Source organism: Clarias gariepinus, chromosome 10, assembly GCF_024256425.1.
Source record: "Clarias gariepinus isolate MV-2021 ecotype Netherlands chromosome 10, CGAR_prim_01v2, whole genome shotgun sequence".
NCBI classification, from domain to species: Eukaryota; Metazoa; Chordata; class Actinopteri; order Siluriformes; family Clariidae; genus Clarias; species Clarias gariepinus.
The window spans coordinates 21,856,999-21,874,353 of NC_071109.1; the positions used below are offsets into that span (position 1 = coordinate 21,856,999).

The following is a 17,355-nucleotide window of genomic DNA, read 5'->3' on the forward strand; positions in this document are numbered from 1 at the left end:
CTTAATATTGTGATCTCCTCTTTTATTGTTATTAATGCAGATAAAGGATGATATCTCCCTAGAGAAACATTATATAACTTGTTCAATCATTTCATTCTTTATTTTCATTACATGCAGAAAAAAAATGCATAGTCTACATTTTTTAAGATTATGAGAATGATAATCAATACTTGCAAAGTTTTTATTTCATTTTCGCTCCAAAAATTAATTTGCCTAAAACACTCCCTGGTTATTTTGACAGAAAGATGACTTGTATTATTGAGAGATGATATTTACATTTGTTGAAGTCAGGGAATGCATGTTGCGGGCTATTTTCTTCAGTAATTGACTGTAATAAGAGACAGTGACTTTCTATTATTTGATTTAGAAGGTATCATTATGATGAACCATCAACTGTGCATCAGCTATTCTTCATAAAATAAAGATAATTCGATTTCTTTTTCTGACCAATCCATTCTGCTTGCACTACTCAAGAGCAGAATCATTATACATTTTTAATGACTCTATTATTGAAAAACTCTGATCATGCCTCAAACAAAGACATTTTAATATCCTGAGGTTTAATAACTGGCCATACAATTTTACATTCTGCAGCACCAGCTTAGATGTGATTACTGAAACACTATGCAGTCATTTGCTATGAGCTGCTTTCTACTTTCAGCTGGATAAACTGGTTATGCCACTGCAGCATGGTCAGGAAGGAGACGTGGCTCGACTTTATTGCCTTCAATTGAGTGTGTTTATTGCTTTTCACTCTCTCGTGTGTCAGTCCCAGGTTGGGGAGATGAGGCTGAATGTCTGGCCTGTGCGGTGTGCTTCGAGCTGTTCTCTCTCCCAGAGCAGATCGGTAATTAAAGCAGTACAGCTGAGTCAGCATGACAATCTCACTGAGGGAACAGCGTGCTACAGCACTATAATCAGAGATAGGGCTGAGAACGACATTGCTTTCCCAGTGGTCAGAGGTATTTTAAGGGTCTGCCATTTAAAGGACACTAAGAACATTGCAGAAACCATTATTTCACACTGGTAAAGTTAAAGCAGTGATATAAGACTATGCGGTTTGTCTGTTTTTCCAAATGTAGTGTTTGTTCCAGAAATTGCAATACAGGCCAAAAGTCTTTCTAGTAGTAAACAGTTATGAATAATAACAAAAAGGTTTACTTTTTACTCAAAGAATCAGCAGCAATGGTGTTTAATTCATACAAGAGCTTACAAGGAGGCTTTTGGCTTTTGGCACGAGGTAGGGTACACCCTGGACAGGGTGCCAATCCATCACAGGGCACACACACATACACTGACTTACAGACTCATTCACACACTACAGGCAATTTGGGAATGCCAATTAGCCTAACCTGCATATCTTCGGACTGTGGGACGAAACCGGAGTACCTTGAGGAAACCCACCAAGCATGGCCACTACACCACCATGCTGCCACGACTCAAAACCAGTTGTTACCCAATAAAAGATGATTAGAGTTAACCTTGTTATATGAATCCTTGTTTTTGAAAACCGTGTTTCATGAAAACCTTGTTTTTTAATGTAAGTATTTAAATAAATACAGTACAAGGCAAAATATGTCAGAGAAAAAGCCTTATACATTGTATACGATAATTCTTATACATTATATTTCATATGACTATTTCTTACATAACCAAAAAAACAACCCTTTTTCTGCCTCAGTAGGATTTAATGACTTTTTTACACATTAAATTCATTGCTTATTTTGAGCACGCCCTAAGTATTTAAGCTGCCAGTTTTTGTTTTTACTTTTATTTTTTTATATGGCTGTAAACTCACTGTAGCCCTGGCCTATAACACAGTGAGGATTTATAGCACCACTGCAAGTTGGTGTAAGGCCAAATTCTGTAAACCATTTTAAATGTACAGACTTAAAATATAGTCGTCTTCCATCTGATGTATGACATTACAGACAGGTTACTAAGTTACCAATGTCTATATACAGATTGTGTTCATAACTAAATTAATGTGAAAAATATATTGGGCTATAAAAAAAAATTAAGAACACCAGGCTAAGATTAATCAAGATTTTAATCCTAATTGTTAGTAGTTATCATCTTATAAGAAGTGTCTAAGCACACTTTATATTTGCTGCTCTATTTTTGTGCTATATACAGTAGCTACAATAAAGCAAAAGACAGGAGAAGCCAAACGAGAATCAGAGAGTGAGACTTTACCATCTGATTCCTCCTGTGCTGGCCGGCTGCTCATTTCACTATTGTCACGGAGCTCTGAATGGGGATGTGGATGGTCAGTAGTAGTATTGTGTGTGTGACAGGCCAGAAGTTGTCTGTGATGAATGGGCCTGCCAGCAGCTCTGACGGCTTGGTTGTTCAATACATATGGATACAATACCGCCTGCCTTTGTGACATGCTGATAGACTTTTGTCCCCCTCGTTTCCATACTGTTTAATCTCAGCCAACCTATTGTGTGCATCACCACTGATGGGCAGATCCAGCATGTCTGCATTAAGTACCCTGGCTGCCTGCTTTACCATACAGCCAGTGTAGGAAATCTGTATTATTAACAAACACTGAGTCTCTGCACTGGAACTTTAAGTGAAGTCTGTGGGACATTCAGCGCATGAGGACATAAATGGCTTCAAAATAAAGATTGATGATGAGAATAAGCATATAACAGAAAAGCATGACCTGAGACTGTCAGTGTTCCTGATTTCTTACTCAGTGACCACATGGTGCAGTATATTATAAAGGATTTGTCTGTCTAGAGTTGGAACAGTCTGTAAAATTAATGGTATAATAACTGTACTACCAAATATCACGGTTACCACATTCTTAAATAAAGTTTCTTTACAGGGATGCCATAGAAGAACGTTTTGGTTTACTAAAGAACATTTTTTCCACAGCTGCCACAAATAATTTTTGGTAAATCCTATAATAAATGTTACAATTACGTGGAAGGATTTTGTTGTAGCAATTGGCTGATTGGTTGATTACACATTTTGTTGAACCTAAGCTTTGTACGGTATTTCAAGCATTTTGCAAGTTTAGCTTGTATTCTTATATAACATTGTAGTTAATGTTTTCCTTTAAGACTATGATCTTATTATATTTCCTATAATAATAATAATAATAATAATAATAATAATAATAATAATAATAAAATTGTTTATCAATATCTTCCTTTTCTCTGCTTTATTAGTTTATACTTGTATAATTTTGATTAATACTTGAACACATTTTTTAAAAAAGGTATCATGCCAGAAACCAACTTGTTCCAAATCAAACTAATACAAAAAACATCAATAATAGTGGAGAGTACTGATTGGCCAACAAATAATACCAAGGTCTTTACTGCAATAATATTTCTTGAAGGTAGTCTTTGAGCCTTTTCAACAGTTATCGAAATGTAGCAATGTTTGTATAACTTTACTGTTGTTCCATAGGTCAAATTCAGGGGTTTTAGACATTTTATCTCAATCTTACTGGTGTTCCAGGGGATAAAATTACCAAGTAATAACATGGATCATTTGTCTGTGACTACCCTGAATGAATAGAAGTGCCAGATGATGTAATGTGGAATAATAAACGGACCTGCATTTTTTGAAGCACAGACATTTATCAGTAACTAAAACAAGGGCACGGGAGTCTTCGGCTAGTCTTCTTCATAGTAACAATATTCAAGATAAAAGCATATTAGAAAGGATGAGTATGATTAGAAGAGCCATTTGTTTCATCTGATCTATGGTGCAGCATAAGGAAAAATTTGTAGTTCTCACAGATATAGAAAATAGTCAAATGTATTAGCTTAAGAAAGGAAATGTATATATTGTTAACAAAAACAACAATAATAATTATAACCACCACCCCATCATCATCACAAATTCATCATCATCATCATTAACAATACTGTCTGTTATATAGTAACTAAGTCTAATTTATTAAGAACTTTACTTTTCATTACATGTCTTTGTCTATACCATAGGCAAAAGGCCAAAAAAACAAACTAATTACAAACAAACAAAATAATTAATTGCTTGATTAATTAATAGTCTTACCATTAACATTACATTAGCATTTATATATATATATATATATATATATATATATATATATATATATATATATTATTATTATTATTTTTGCTAGATCGTTTATGTTTTTTGTTCATTCAGGTTGTTATTTTGGAATATATGCAATATAGCATCTTACTATATTTTTCCACCCTTCCTATTCTTTATATATAATATATCATATATAGTATAATATATAGTATAATATACTTTATATATTATACTTAATATTTATATATTTATATTTATTTATATGTTTCATATACTTTACGTTAATATAGTATAATATACTTTATTTTTTGGAATCGGTGTAAATGTATGGCTGATATTCTACTAGTTGTGGATTAACTTGGATTAAAAAAAATAATAATAAATAAAAAAAAACATTGTTCCTCCTTTGCTTTAAACTGCCAGAAGCTCAAAGACTTGAGCTGAAGGCCTTGTTTTCGGACAAATTTACCATGTGGACTTAGTACCTCCTTAAGCACTGTCAACTAACATTATTTATTCTTTTCTCCACCAAAACAAATCCAAAATGCTTAAAGGCTGAAAAGAGCATACCAAAGGACACAAGTCTGCCTTAAAAAAAAGAACAGAAAAAGCATAAATAAGAGACTTCAGTAACAACCGCAGTGAAAGCAAAAAGTCCACACAGTGCCTCTCCTGCCGTTACCTGAAAAGAAGACCAGCTAAATCCGAAGCCAGATTTCTGGCCACCAGGGACCCATACATGCACACACACAGACACACACTCACATGAACTCGCTCAGGGACTGTTGCTTGTGGATCAGTCTGAGTGTGAGTCTATTTCTGATATTTATGGGCAATAGGGACACTGTAAGTTATGACAGAGCTGGGGCTAAGACCTTCCTCTATATTTTCACTCCCTTTTCCTGATACTTTTTCCCCTGTTTCAGTTATGCTTGTACTTTTTTTTCCAAACTAGTTAGGCGCAGATAGCCTCAAAAAAGTCAGCAAAATAAATTGTGTATAGTTAATAATAATAATAATAATAATAATAATAATAATAATAAAAAGACACTGTAGGTGCATAGATTAGTTTCACTTGCATTAATAATTTTTTTATTTTGACTTTATATTAATATTTGTGAGATACTGGACTTGCAAATAGATGCGTTGTTATTTGTGATTCACCAACAGGAGCAGCAGCAGCACACACACGCACACACACTATTCCCCAAGTAAGCAGAGGGCTTTCTCAAATTAGGGGCTGCTCATTTTTGCTCCAACTCTACAGTGTGTTACTTGTTGCTGTGAATAATGTCACACCGGGGACGAGGTCTTTTCCCCTACGTGCAAGATGTCTTACTCCCAGGCAGTGAAGAGTTTCTGTTTCAAGCTCCGCGTCCAAAACGTAGGGGGTAATGAAGCCTCTGGCCGCGTCTTTACGTCTGGGATGTTTGGGAAATTTATATTTTCGTCCTTTCTGACAGTGCAGTTCATCTGCCATTTCCAATTAGATTCTATTTATGAGACTCGTCTGGGACACGATCCTTACGCACAATCCGGGATGAGACTGGTTGACGTTCTTGCTCCTGCCAGACTCATACATTAAGTTCTCTCATGTATTCTGCGTGCCATATTATTTCTGTAAACATGATTGTCAACCGAACAAGCTGTAATAAAAGTAGCCCGTGTATTCATTTAGTCTAGTACACTAGTGGAGAGTTGCGCGCCTTGGGAAAGTTCACCTCCATCCTGGATATCTACTTATCCTAAATACTGTTTGACCTCCTCGGCGAGAGGCCATCACTCTGGATGGAGTTGAGAGCAGATGGATTTTCGTTGCATTAATCCTCCACATCAGGTGGGTTCTGTCAAAGTGCTAAACTTAAATAATCCGGGCCATTCATCTTTGCGCAGAGGCCGGGGTTCTGTCAGCGGCCAGACGAGCTATTTCCTCTCTCTCTCTCTCTCTCTTGTAGAGGACTGGAGCTCTAGAGGAGAGAGAGAGAGAGAGAGAGCGCAGATCTTAATCAGTTCCGCATGCAGCACGTCCGGGGCAGAAGTGTGTATTTGTGTGTCCATGGCTATCGGATTATTTATGAATTTGTTCACTGAAAAAAAAAAAAAATACATTTGTCGCCGAATGGTTCGTTTTCGGGTTGTTTATTCCCTACGTGCAGTGTAGGTCCAGTTAACAGGTTACAGATGTTAAAAATTGATGCAACACTCTACCTGTTAATTGCATATCGTTTTTTTTCTCTGTGTGTCATCTCCTGTTACCTCGATGCTCTTTCACCTCCCTCTAGCTGCTCTAGGGAGTAACTTGACGGGATGAGTTCATTCCCCCTACCCTCTCCCTTCTTCCCATTAGGCGCCCAAGCGGCCGCGTCTCAAATCGCCCTGACTGATTCTGCCGCATTTCCCACACAACGGCGTATCCGCGAAACCGTATTTATCTTCATAATGCGCCGATACGAGCCTGGGGTACGCTCCAGATGAAACCCCCTCTTTTTAAAAGCGTAGGCCGTGTTCACAGGGAATCACATTAATCGTGGCTCATATACTGTAGCTGTACCAGCATCCCCTCCCATAATTAGTGAAGAAGCACTTATTTCCACACGCAGGATATGTTACAGGGTCACAGGGATGGCGTAACTGAATCTCCATTTGCTTTCTGCTCTGTTCTACAGCATGTCACAAAAACACTCGTGAGTGAGTGCGCACACTTTTAGTAACTGTGGAAGGATATAATAAAAAAAAATCTTTCCGTGTATAGGCATAGCAAAATAATACGTTAAACCTGAGGCCTATGGGATATTTTTAACGCATTGGTCATGGCGCTGCTGTCAGTTGAGATTTTGTGGTGAGATTTCGACATGCAGCAAACAAAAGAATACTAGTTTGGGCAAGTACCCCGAAAACATCCATTAAAAAAATATTGATAAATTAGCTAATAAAGATCAAACCACCATTCATAAATAGACCCATTTTTAACGAGGACTCGTGTAAAAATAAAAAATGTGTAAAACATACAAATAAAATATTCCAGATGTTGCGCTACTAGGTCATCATATATTTTAATGGTGTGGCTATAATAATAATAATAATAATAATAATAATAATAACATTTCATTTAATACATTACATCCATTCACCCCCAAAGGCGTTTATCTTGGTCCACATGCACTAATTACTTTAACACACTGAGTGTTACTCTTTCCTGTAGCTGCACAAACTTAAATACAAGTTGAGTGTCTTCATTGCTCCTGGGAGGGTGCGGTGGAGTTATCAGTTGAATAATCATAGTGATCATTATCGTCGTCATCATCATCATCGTCATCATCATCAACAGTACAGCTTTGATCAATTCAAATCAAAGATTCGCTTTTGCTCCCCACCCAACCTCACCTCGGGTCATCATCCATCACGCACGTGTGTGTTTTGGGGGCGACAATGATTTAACTGTTGATATAAATTATTTTAATGTTTTTGCAGACCTGTATGGTTCTTTAATGTTATATTTTATTCTATTATTAGGATGAAAGTAAAAAATTACAACAACAATAATAATAATGGGATTATGATTATTTCTCCAGAAACTGTTGTTCTTTTCTTCTTTTTCCTATTATTATTATTATTATTATTATTAGTTGTTGTTGTTGTTAAGGAGAAGGAGTATATTATTATGATGATTTTATGATGGGATAGATAGATAGATAGATAGATAGATAGATAGATAGATAGATAGATAGATAGATAGATAGATAGATAGATATTTTTTCTTTTCAGAAATAAGTATCTAACCTTCATTAACCACTAAGTACTGAAACATAAAGTTTGTATGTTAATAGGTAAATTGACATTTTGTCAGTGGTGACATGTCTTGGTGTGACGCATTAGTTCAGGCTCCACCTCTGTGCGCAGATGTGCGCAAATAGGTGTGACGTCACCGTGCCACATAGGTGAGATTACACGATAACCTCAGGACTCAAAAGTACAGTATTTCAGCTGAATTCTTAGCTACACTTTTTGGCCGAAGCTGAAAAATGCATTGGGGTGTACTCAAGCAACTACCTATTTACTACAGTTGTATTACAGCATGCATAGCCCTTAATTAAAAAATGTGAGTGACAGATTATTGCTTGGCCATTACACAGTATAATAACTATATGAGGTATTTGCGCTCGAGCTGTTTGCTCTCCATCCACAAAATTCCCACGGAAGTGTAGGTTAGGTTGATGGCTGTTTATCAGTGGTGTTTTATCTATTTCTTCCTGTGCTCTCTCTGGGAGTGCAGCCTCAGTTTAAAAAGCTCATGGGGTTTACACAGCCTGGTCTTTATGATCTCAACCCAACCGTGGCGCGCTTGACTCCGGGGTCCGAGTTCTAATCCGGCGGGGGCTGAGGAGCGCGCGACCGTTTGTCCGCACCTTGAGCGGGAGGGAGGAGGGCGCCCGGTCGGGAGTCCAAACATTTGTCATCCACTGAAAGAGAAAACATCAACAGGTTACTAAATACTGCCTTCAAAAGCGGCGAGGGATGTAAAACCAGCGGGCGACGGCAATACTTTTAATAGCTGTTTCAACGAGGTGCAGGAGACTTGTTCATCTCTAACACCACACACACACTCTCACACAAACGCCGCTTAATTAAGCCACTTACTGCGCGTGACGTCAGCCAATGAACGTTTCGCACGCGCCAGCACAACCCAGTGACATCGGTCTGAATCTGTGCATTAACCTGTTTTACTGCAGGTTAAATAACTGGTGTTTGTCAATGTCGATTTAAACGCTAATTAATAACGCATATACCAAAAAACCAGCAACTATTATAGGCCAAACCATTAATAGCTTGTTTTGCGGTAGTATAAAAATCTGATTTTATATGTGTGTGTGTGTGTGTGTGTGTGTGTGTGTGTGTGTGTGTGTATATATAACATTTGGATATGTTTTTCCATCAGCAACTGTTATTAGTATTGTTGTTGTTACTATTATTGTTATTATTATTAGTAGTAGTAGTCGTATTTGTTGTAGTTGATGATGATGATGATGATGATGATAGTGATGATTGATGATGTAAGAGGAGAAGGGGTATTTAATGATGATGATGATTGATGATGATTTATTTTAACAACAACAACAACAACAACAATAATAATAATAATAATAATAATAATAATAATAATAATAATAATAATAATAATAAAAGAAGATTATTATTATTATTATTATTATTATTATTATTATTATTATTGTGGTGGTGGTGGCCTGTATTATTATTATTATTATTATTATTATCTGACTTCACGTTTGCAATTATAAAAATTATCGTTGTTAATAAGCGCACATATCTATTTACTATAACGCATATATTGTCATATATACAGACATCAAGCCTGTAATATATAGGGGCCTGCTATTCCTGAATTATTGCTAAACGAATTAAGTTGTCCAGACTATTTTCCTTGAATTACCGGAACATTATTTCGTTGGACATCACTACTATTATCGTAACAGCCTTTTCAGAACTACTAATGTTTTATATGGAATTCAGTGCCGTGATTGAAATATCCGGAGGTGCTTAGCCCCTCCATAACACACTCACAACGTTACCGTTATTAATGTCACCCCATAGCCCTGGTTAATACGCGTGTCCTACATTGTTTGTATACTGGAGGTAGTGCAGTTGCCTGAGCAGGCGACGAAAACAAACAGCTGGCAGCGGCAAACGCGCTGTTAGGTTAACACCGTGTGACTGTAAACTGGAGAGATTACTCCTCATTTTGAATACATTTCATTCGGTTTTGACTGTTTAGTTTGCCTGTTTTAGACTGAAAAGAGATGTGTGTGTGTGTGTGTGTGTGTGTGTGTGTGTGCGCGCGCGCGCGCGCGTGTGTGTGTATTTCCGTTTACGGATCAAATGAATCATACACACCTTTAAGATTTTTATTTCACATTTGCCTTTAAGTTTGAGTTAGAATAAAATCTTGCAAATATTTTAAAAGGGTTAAACTTGATACGGTATCTACGGGTTGATCGGATGTTTTGCGGAGAATTAGAGGAAAATTCTAATGAACCACATTAATCATAATCAGTATGCCAGAATATACGTTTGCATAGCATATTTTTTATCTAATACTGTTAGCTCCATTTCCAATATAAAGGAAAGAATGCAAGAACAGAACCACCGAGAAAAAGACGCAAAAATCCCGTTTATGCCTGATGATTGATGATGTCAGGTGTTCTGCATCTAATTAACGTTCAAGTCAAGGAAACACCTAAAAATTAGCAGTGCAGTACAGATCTGAGGCTGTAAAGATCTGTTCCCACATGCTTGGAGAAAAGATATCATTGGGATTATCCACAGGGTTCGTAATGCTCGTGTGTAGAGCATATGAGACAAATGTAAAACTGGGTTGAATCCGTTAAGCGGCGCTTTGGTCTCGCAGTGGGACGCGCTATTGTCGGCGTGTAAATGCCTTCATACGCTGGATCAGAAACACTATCCATTCACAGTGCGATGTAATGTCCATACCTCGCCCAACAGGCCCTGTTTAGCAGCTTTGTCTGTCTAACAAACTTGAATACTGTTTTAGCTGTTTTACATGTTTATACTCTGTGACATGTGAATCAATGTTAACTATCACCGGGATCAGTTTTCGAATCACTTGAGTAGCAGGCATTATCCAGCTTAACTATTGAAACATAGAGGATGAGATGCGCTACCACGTGAGAAATACCTGTTTTTAGAATAATCACTAAAGATTATAAAACACACAAGCACACACGCACACACACACACATCACTCATCTCTAAATTGGCGTTTCTCATTCCACTTATTTATTTATCATTCATTGTTCATTATTATGTATTATTCATTATTATTGATTGTTTATTTGGTAACATTTCAGATATGGTATAATTTTATGATTAGTTATACAAGTTATTATGATATTATATATCCTATATATATAAAAGTGCGTGTGTAATATATATTAAAACATTCATGTTTCTATTTAGTACACTCAAAGATATTTTTATACAATATGCTCACACTGTACACCTCTCTCTCTCTCCGTGTGTGTGTGTGTGTGTGTGTGTGTGTGTTGCATTGTTACTCATTTACTAGAAAACATGATATTCATCTCGGGTTGGTGTCACCCACGTGGAGTGTTGTGAATCTGCCCTAATAGAATGTCGTGCTGTTTGCTGGGCTTTTGGCTTGCTTTGGTCCCTCTCCTCATGTCACCATATGGTACTCCTGGCACGGACAATGCGATGTGTCGGTGAACTCGTCACACTGCATTGCCGGCGGCTCATGTAAGGCAAATATCTACCACGATGAACGATTATTAAAATCCAGATGCAGTGTTGTAGGGTTTGTTCCGAATATCGACGCACCTTTTTTCTCTATTATATCTGCTACTAGTGATTTGATTGAATAAATGTATAGCATATTGTTTAGATAGACATTACAAGCTGATGGATAAACTGCGCTTACCTAAGCTTTATAAAGAATACATGCACTTTCACGCATAATATTGTTTTTATTAATGTTTATATCATATTCTGTCTGTAACGTTTGTCGAATTCGTTACATACACAATACGATATAAACATTAATATAATTAAAATAACGTTAGAAAGTCAATATAAGAGTGATTTTTATATACTATTTTTAATAGTAATAATTAAATATAATAAATAATAATAATAATAATAATAATAATAATAATAATAATAAACAATACCACCACCACCACTACCAACAACAACAACAACAACAACAACAATAATAATAATAATAATAATAATAATAATAATAATAGGAAGAATAACAGCCATATTGTTTTAATAATGTAACGTGTTCATGTTATTTAAAATTTAGGTCTTTGTTAACTATAATTTTACTATGGACAAATAATAACAATAATAATGATAATAATTGTTGTTATTATATAATAATAAATATATAATAATAATAATAATAATAATAATAATAATAATGTTATTATCAGAACACAATCCTTAGAAGATTGCATCACAATGCTTCTTAAAATACATGAGTGACACTTACCTGTCCTCAGTGTTAACTGAGTTACCCTGCAGACAAATTCAGTAGCAGCAGAAGTCTTCGACTATAGTTTCAGGCTTTAAGTGTTAAAGGCAGAAAGACCTAAGACTAAGATAATCGCGAGCTGCGTTCTGCTTCTTACCTGCACGTAAAAGGAGAAGCGCACCGTCCCGCTGTCACGCTTACCGGCGTGATATTTCATGGGTTATGTGCAGGGTAACTTAAACCTCTTTTGAAATGTCCACAAGTAATCATCTCCAGACTGTCCGTCTGTCTGTTTTCATTTAAGCAACGATTAAATTAAAGAGACAATTTTTGTGAAGATAATTACGCGCATTAAAAAATGTGTTTTGGTAAATTGTTTTATAAAACTTGTGTTGAAATTGAGCTTCGTTAATGAGATTTGAATTTTATTAATGCGACATTAAGTCCTAAAATGCATTATTGAATTAAAAACTATTTGTGTTTATTTTGGCTTAGTTGTTACTCTCATTTAGCATGGTAACAACTCCTTGTGACAATCCACTTTTTCTGTTTTAAAGAGTCAACGTGTGCTATATTATTATTATTATTATTATTATTATTATTAAAAAGTAATGTAGGCTTACATCATCATAACCGACCCTGATATTTGAATAATTAGCCACGCTAATAATGAAATCACTCTACTTTTCAGGACTTCTTGGCAAGAACACACATCGTCTTTACTAATTGAGTCGAGGAGACGCTGGTGGTTTTCTTGTAATGGGCGCACACTCTCCTTTTTTTCAGAGATGGAAGCGCGTGGAGCACGTGGTTAGTCCTAAGTAGGAGTGGGGTGTCAGATGTATAAACATCTCTCGCCATCTCCCTTCTCTTTAAACTTCGCCATCACCGCAGGGGGAAACTCCTCCTATTCTTGCGTCCAATTAATTATTAGGGTCTGGCCCTTTAAGACGGAGCAGAGGGTCAGCAAGTGGCGTAGAGTTTCTCTAATTGAACTTCGCCCAATCAACAACAACTCGTTAGCGGTCTTCTGTTTTTTGCGCTTCGGCTTATTTTTGCGTGTGTAGCGACTCGGCCCCGTGGCCAGTGTCATTTTCACTTCACAAACGAATTCATGGGACCCCTCGGAAAAAGTGGGATTGCTCCAAGCGCAGTGGGGCTCGGGTGCCTGTGAGAGCACAGCGCACTCCTGAAGCAATGCTGTTGTCGGACGAGAGACTTAGACCGAACATTGCCAGCGGATCCGTTTAAAAGACAACGATACGAACCTGTGAGAAAGAGATTTTTATGCAGAAAAAAGCAATCGTGGTTGCTGTTCGAAATAGAAAACTTTTAAAAACACTTTATCATAGGACTGTCATGACCTCCAGTAAAGATATGAAGACAGGCTCGGTGTTGCAATCGAGCAGCGAGGAGAGGAGACGGGGTGCGTTAGATCAGCTGCCACCCCCCGCTAACTCCAACAAGCCTCTAACCCCGTTCAGCATTGAGGATATTTTGAACAAACCGTCCGTGAAGAAGTCGGTGACGAGTCTGTGTCCGCCGCGCGTGCTCGAGAAGGTGGCGGGAGCGAACGCAGTGCGGAACGGTCTGAGCACTCCCTCTTCCCCCTTATGCGCTCTGGAAGAGTTAGCGAGCAAAACTTTTAAAGGGCTTGAAGTCAGCGTTATACAAGCAGCAGAAGGTAAAAACAATAACATTTTGATCTGCTTATTAAACTTAAGAGAGGCCTTTTGCAAGCACCAGGAACATGGCCAAGGACATTTTTTTCGCTTTAAATGTCGCGTGCTCTCTATAAGGACATTAAAATGTGATATTTAGATGAATTCTGCAGAATAAAATATCCGAAATTCCATGTCATCTAGGCTTACAATACCAGGGTGTATGCGCCTGTTAATGATCGATAATCCTGCTGTGACTAGAAACTCCCAATTCCGTATTTTTTTTTAATTAAATAAAAAACTATTTTTGCACAAGCAAATTTGGTCGTTATTTTAATAAAAAATTAGTCACGTATTTTTTTAATTACATTTATATATCTATTATATTTTTATCTGTTTTGATAGGTTATTTTTTATCTGGTTTAAGGTGATCAGTGCGTAAACTAATTCTGCAGAGGATTCTTACTGTATAAACCGAACACTGTCCTTGAGATGTCAAGAGATGTATAGCTGGGGTTCAAGGTTGTTTGTTATATACTGTTGACTGACTTGGGAATATTATTGAAAATGCTTCGCAATTAATCAGCCGGTTTGTTTTGCAAAGCGCCCTTTTTTTCTCTCCCAAGAACAGATGTTTTGCAAATGGACTGGACAAACGCGGCCTAATACACACACGCAAATTATAACAGCATATAGGAGCACATTTATATAATCATTTAAAGCTGATATTTAATCATGCCTTATATTATATCTAATTATTCTTCCTTTCTCTGTGTTTAAATGGCAGGTCGCGAGCACATGAACGCGTTCGGCCAGAGACAGGTGTCGAAAAAGCGGCGGAAGTCGCGCACGGCCTTCACCAACCATCAGATCTACGAGCTGGAGAAGCGTTTCTTGTACCAGAAGTACCTCTCGCCGGCTGACCGTGATCAGATCGCGCAGCAGCTTGGCCTCACCAACGCACAGGTCATCACCTGGTTTCAGAACCGACGAGCTAAGCTCAAGCGAGACCTAGAGGAAATGAAGGCAGATGTCGAGTCGCTGAAGAAGATCCCCCCGCAGACGCTGCAAAAACTCGTGTCTATGGAGGACATAGAGGATGCGCACGGCGGCTCGGCTCCGATATCCCCGAGCGCGTCACCGCCAGCACACGGCCTCAGAGTCTTCCCTCAGTCACCGCCTTCGTCCCGAGGCCAAACCACAGACGAGTTCTCCGAAGAGGACGAAGAGATCGAGGTGGACGATTGAGACCTGGCCCAGTCATTTTCTGTACCGGGCGTCCCTTTTTGAAATGTCCTCACTGCTGCCTGCAGCAGAAGAACAGCCGTTTTTATCCACACAACTTTTGCACGAATGTTGAACTCTGCGAAAGAACTTTAAAACTGAAAGGATGTTTTTTTTCCATCCCTCTCTCTCTCTCATGTTTTAATTTATTGCAAGGATTGTAAAAGCCTCCAAGACTGACGACGAGCTGAAAAGGAGTACATTTTCATTCAGTAGGATATGAAAAGTGATTAGTGATTGTGGTACAAGATCACGAATGCAACATGTGTATGTAGGTTTAATGGTTTATTTTATGCAGGGGAAACTTGTGCAATTGTTTTGTTCCGCAGTTCGTCAGTGACATCACACCAACAACATTACTGTTCTAGCTGCTAATGATACGCATCTGCCAAATGTGATTTTTTTTTTCAACTAATTTCTCAAATATATAGTCATATTTATATTTATACAATGTCAAGAAGGATGTCAATTAGGCATGGGGATTGATTTTTCATTTTGCTGAAAATTAATATTCCCAATGACAATATTCCCTGAAACATTCTCCCCCTCATGAGCGATCTAGTTGTAATTCTGGTCCTTAGCTCTGGATAAAAAGTCACTTTTAACTAAAGAACTTAATAGCCAAATTATCTAAATAACGGGGGGGCAAGTTGTGTGTATAAATCAACTTATGATGCATTTACGCGATAAAGTTATTGTAACATTCTATTTAATCACCATTTATGTAAATAAAGGTTATATGATATTTCAGATGTTTTCGAACTTTGAAGTGATATGAGCCTTAGACTGCATCATGATAAACATTTATTTTGCCTGTGTATTTTTAATGTATTCTTCTATTTTTATTTTTTATATTTTTTATTTATTTTGTATTTTTCAATTCTGATGTGGCCGACAAATAGGACAAAAATAGAGGATTAATATAAACGCACCACTGCAGTTTTAACCAAGCAGTCACTATGTTTGAACAGGTCGTTTTCTTGTGGTTACACATTCCCTGTGTTAAGTGGTTAAGTGGCTGGAGTTCAATTAGGGACAATTGAACAAGCCTCTCGTCAACACACACTCATATGGTCTCTAGAAAAGAAAAGGAAAAGAAAGGGAAAGGGGAAGAAAAGAAAACAATTGTCACGAGGACTTTTGAGCTCGAGGCCTGGCAACAAAAAGCTTGCTTTCTCCTTTTTGACATATGGTTTACGAATTTTCTCCAACCCAAACTAGTCAGCATGATTGATTAGGTTAACCCGCCTTTGCCGCGTATAAACAGTCTGAGCCGCGCATCTGGGCCCCTTTAAAATGCGGGTGTTGAAAACGCCCATGAATAGCAATGGATTAGCATGGGGCTCCTAATGAATAAATCTCAATGGGAAGCCTAAAGAAATAGGAGGACTGTTGCCTTTCTCGCTTTCTCCCTTTCGTCGTATCCGCACTGGCCGAATGGCCTTCTGCTCAATATCTTTCGCTTCATTTGGATCAGTTGTGTGCAGATCAAGGCAAAGACGCTTCGCCCGGAAAAAGACAGAGCGCTGCAGCGCACAATTGGCTTAATGACTTGGAATAGTAGGGGTTGAAAAGTCAAGTAGATTTTTGTGAGCGCATGGCTGGCGGGGAGGAAGACCAGAGTGGCCAGAAACGACTCCGCACTGCGGGGAAAGTACAAGCTGGCCTAAAACCCAACAGCTCTGGTTCTTCTCCTATAATATCTTTCAATAGCACTGCACGTATAATTAAAAATCAATAAAATATTTACTAAAATAGATTTGCATTCGCTATTGGATTTAGCAACAAAATCTCAGGGGCGCAAACTTTTCCTCAGAATAGCTCCATTCAGACCTGCTACTGTGTGACAGACCTGATCTCTGGGCAGAGCTTCCGAAGGGAAACGCAGTTGTTAAAAAAACTATTCTGTAAATCAATATCACCTTTATATCATGCGAAAATAACTAAGGTATAATAGAGTTATGAAAGTTAATAGGGCATGTCACGCATAAACTATTGTACGGTTAATATTTTTTACGCTTTGTTTAGCCGTAATGAAAAATATTTTAAATATATAATGAAATAATAGTTATAATAATTATTAATATAAATATTATTTCATTATATATTAAAATATTTTTTATTTTTATTATTAAGTATTACTGGCAAAATAAAATTGTGATAAAACAGATTTAGGACTGACAAGCAAAAATAAACACTGGAGATTGGTTATATATATATATATATATATATATATATATATATATATATATATAGAGAGAGAGAGAGATGTAAATATATACACAAATAAAAAGCAGCACAAAATTTCTTTAGATTTATTAGACCTTCACT

At 37.2% G+C, this 17,355-nt stretch overlaps 1 protein-coding gene across 1 annotated transcript; it reads left to right on the forward strand.

Annotated features, from left to right (window-relative positions):
- Positions 1-12,980: 12,980 nt before the first annotated feature.
- lbx2 (ladybird homeobox 2) lies at positions 12,981-15,732 on the forward strand. Its single transcript, XM_053506302.1, has 2 exons — positions 12,981-13,763; positions 14,528-15,732. Exons 1-2 carry the CDS (start codon positions 13,367-13,369, stop codon positions 14,986-14,988), a joined length of 858 nt encoding a protein of 285 aa, XP_053362277.1. The 5' UTR covers positions 12,981-13,366; the 3' UTR covers positions 14,989-15,732.
- Positions 15,733-17,355: the final 1,623 nt, after the last annotated feature.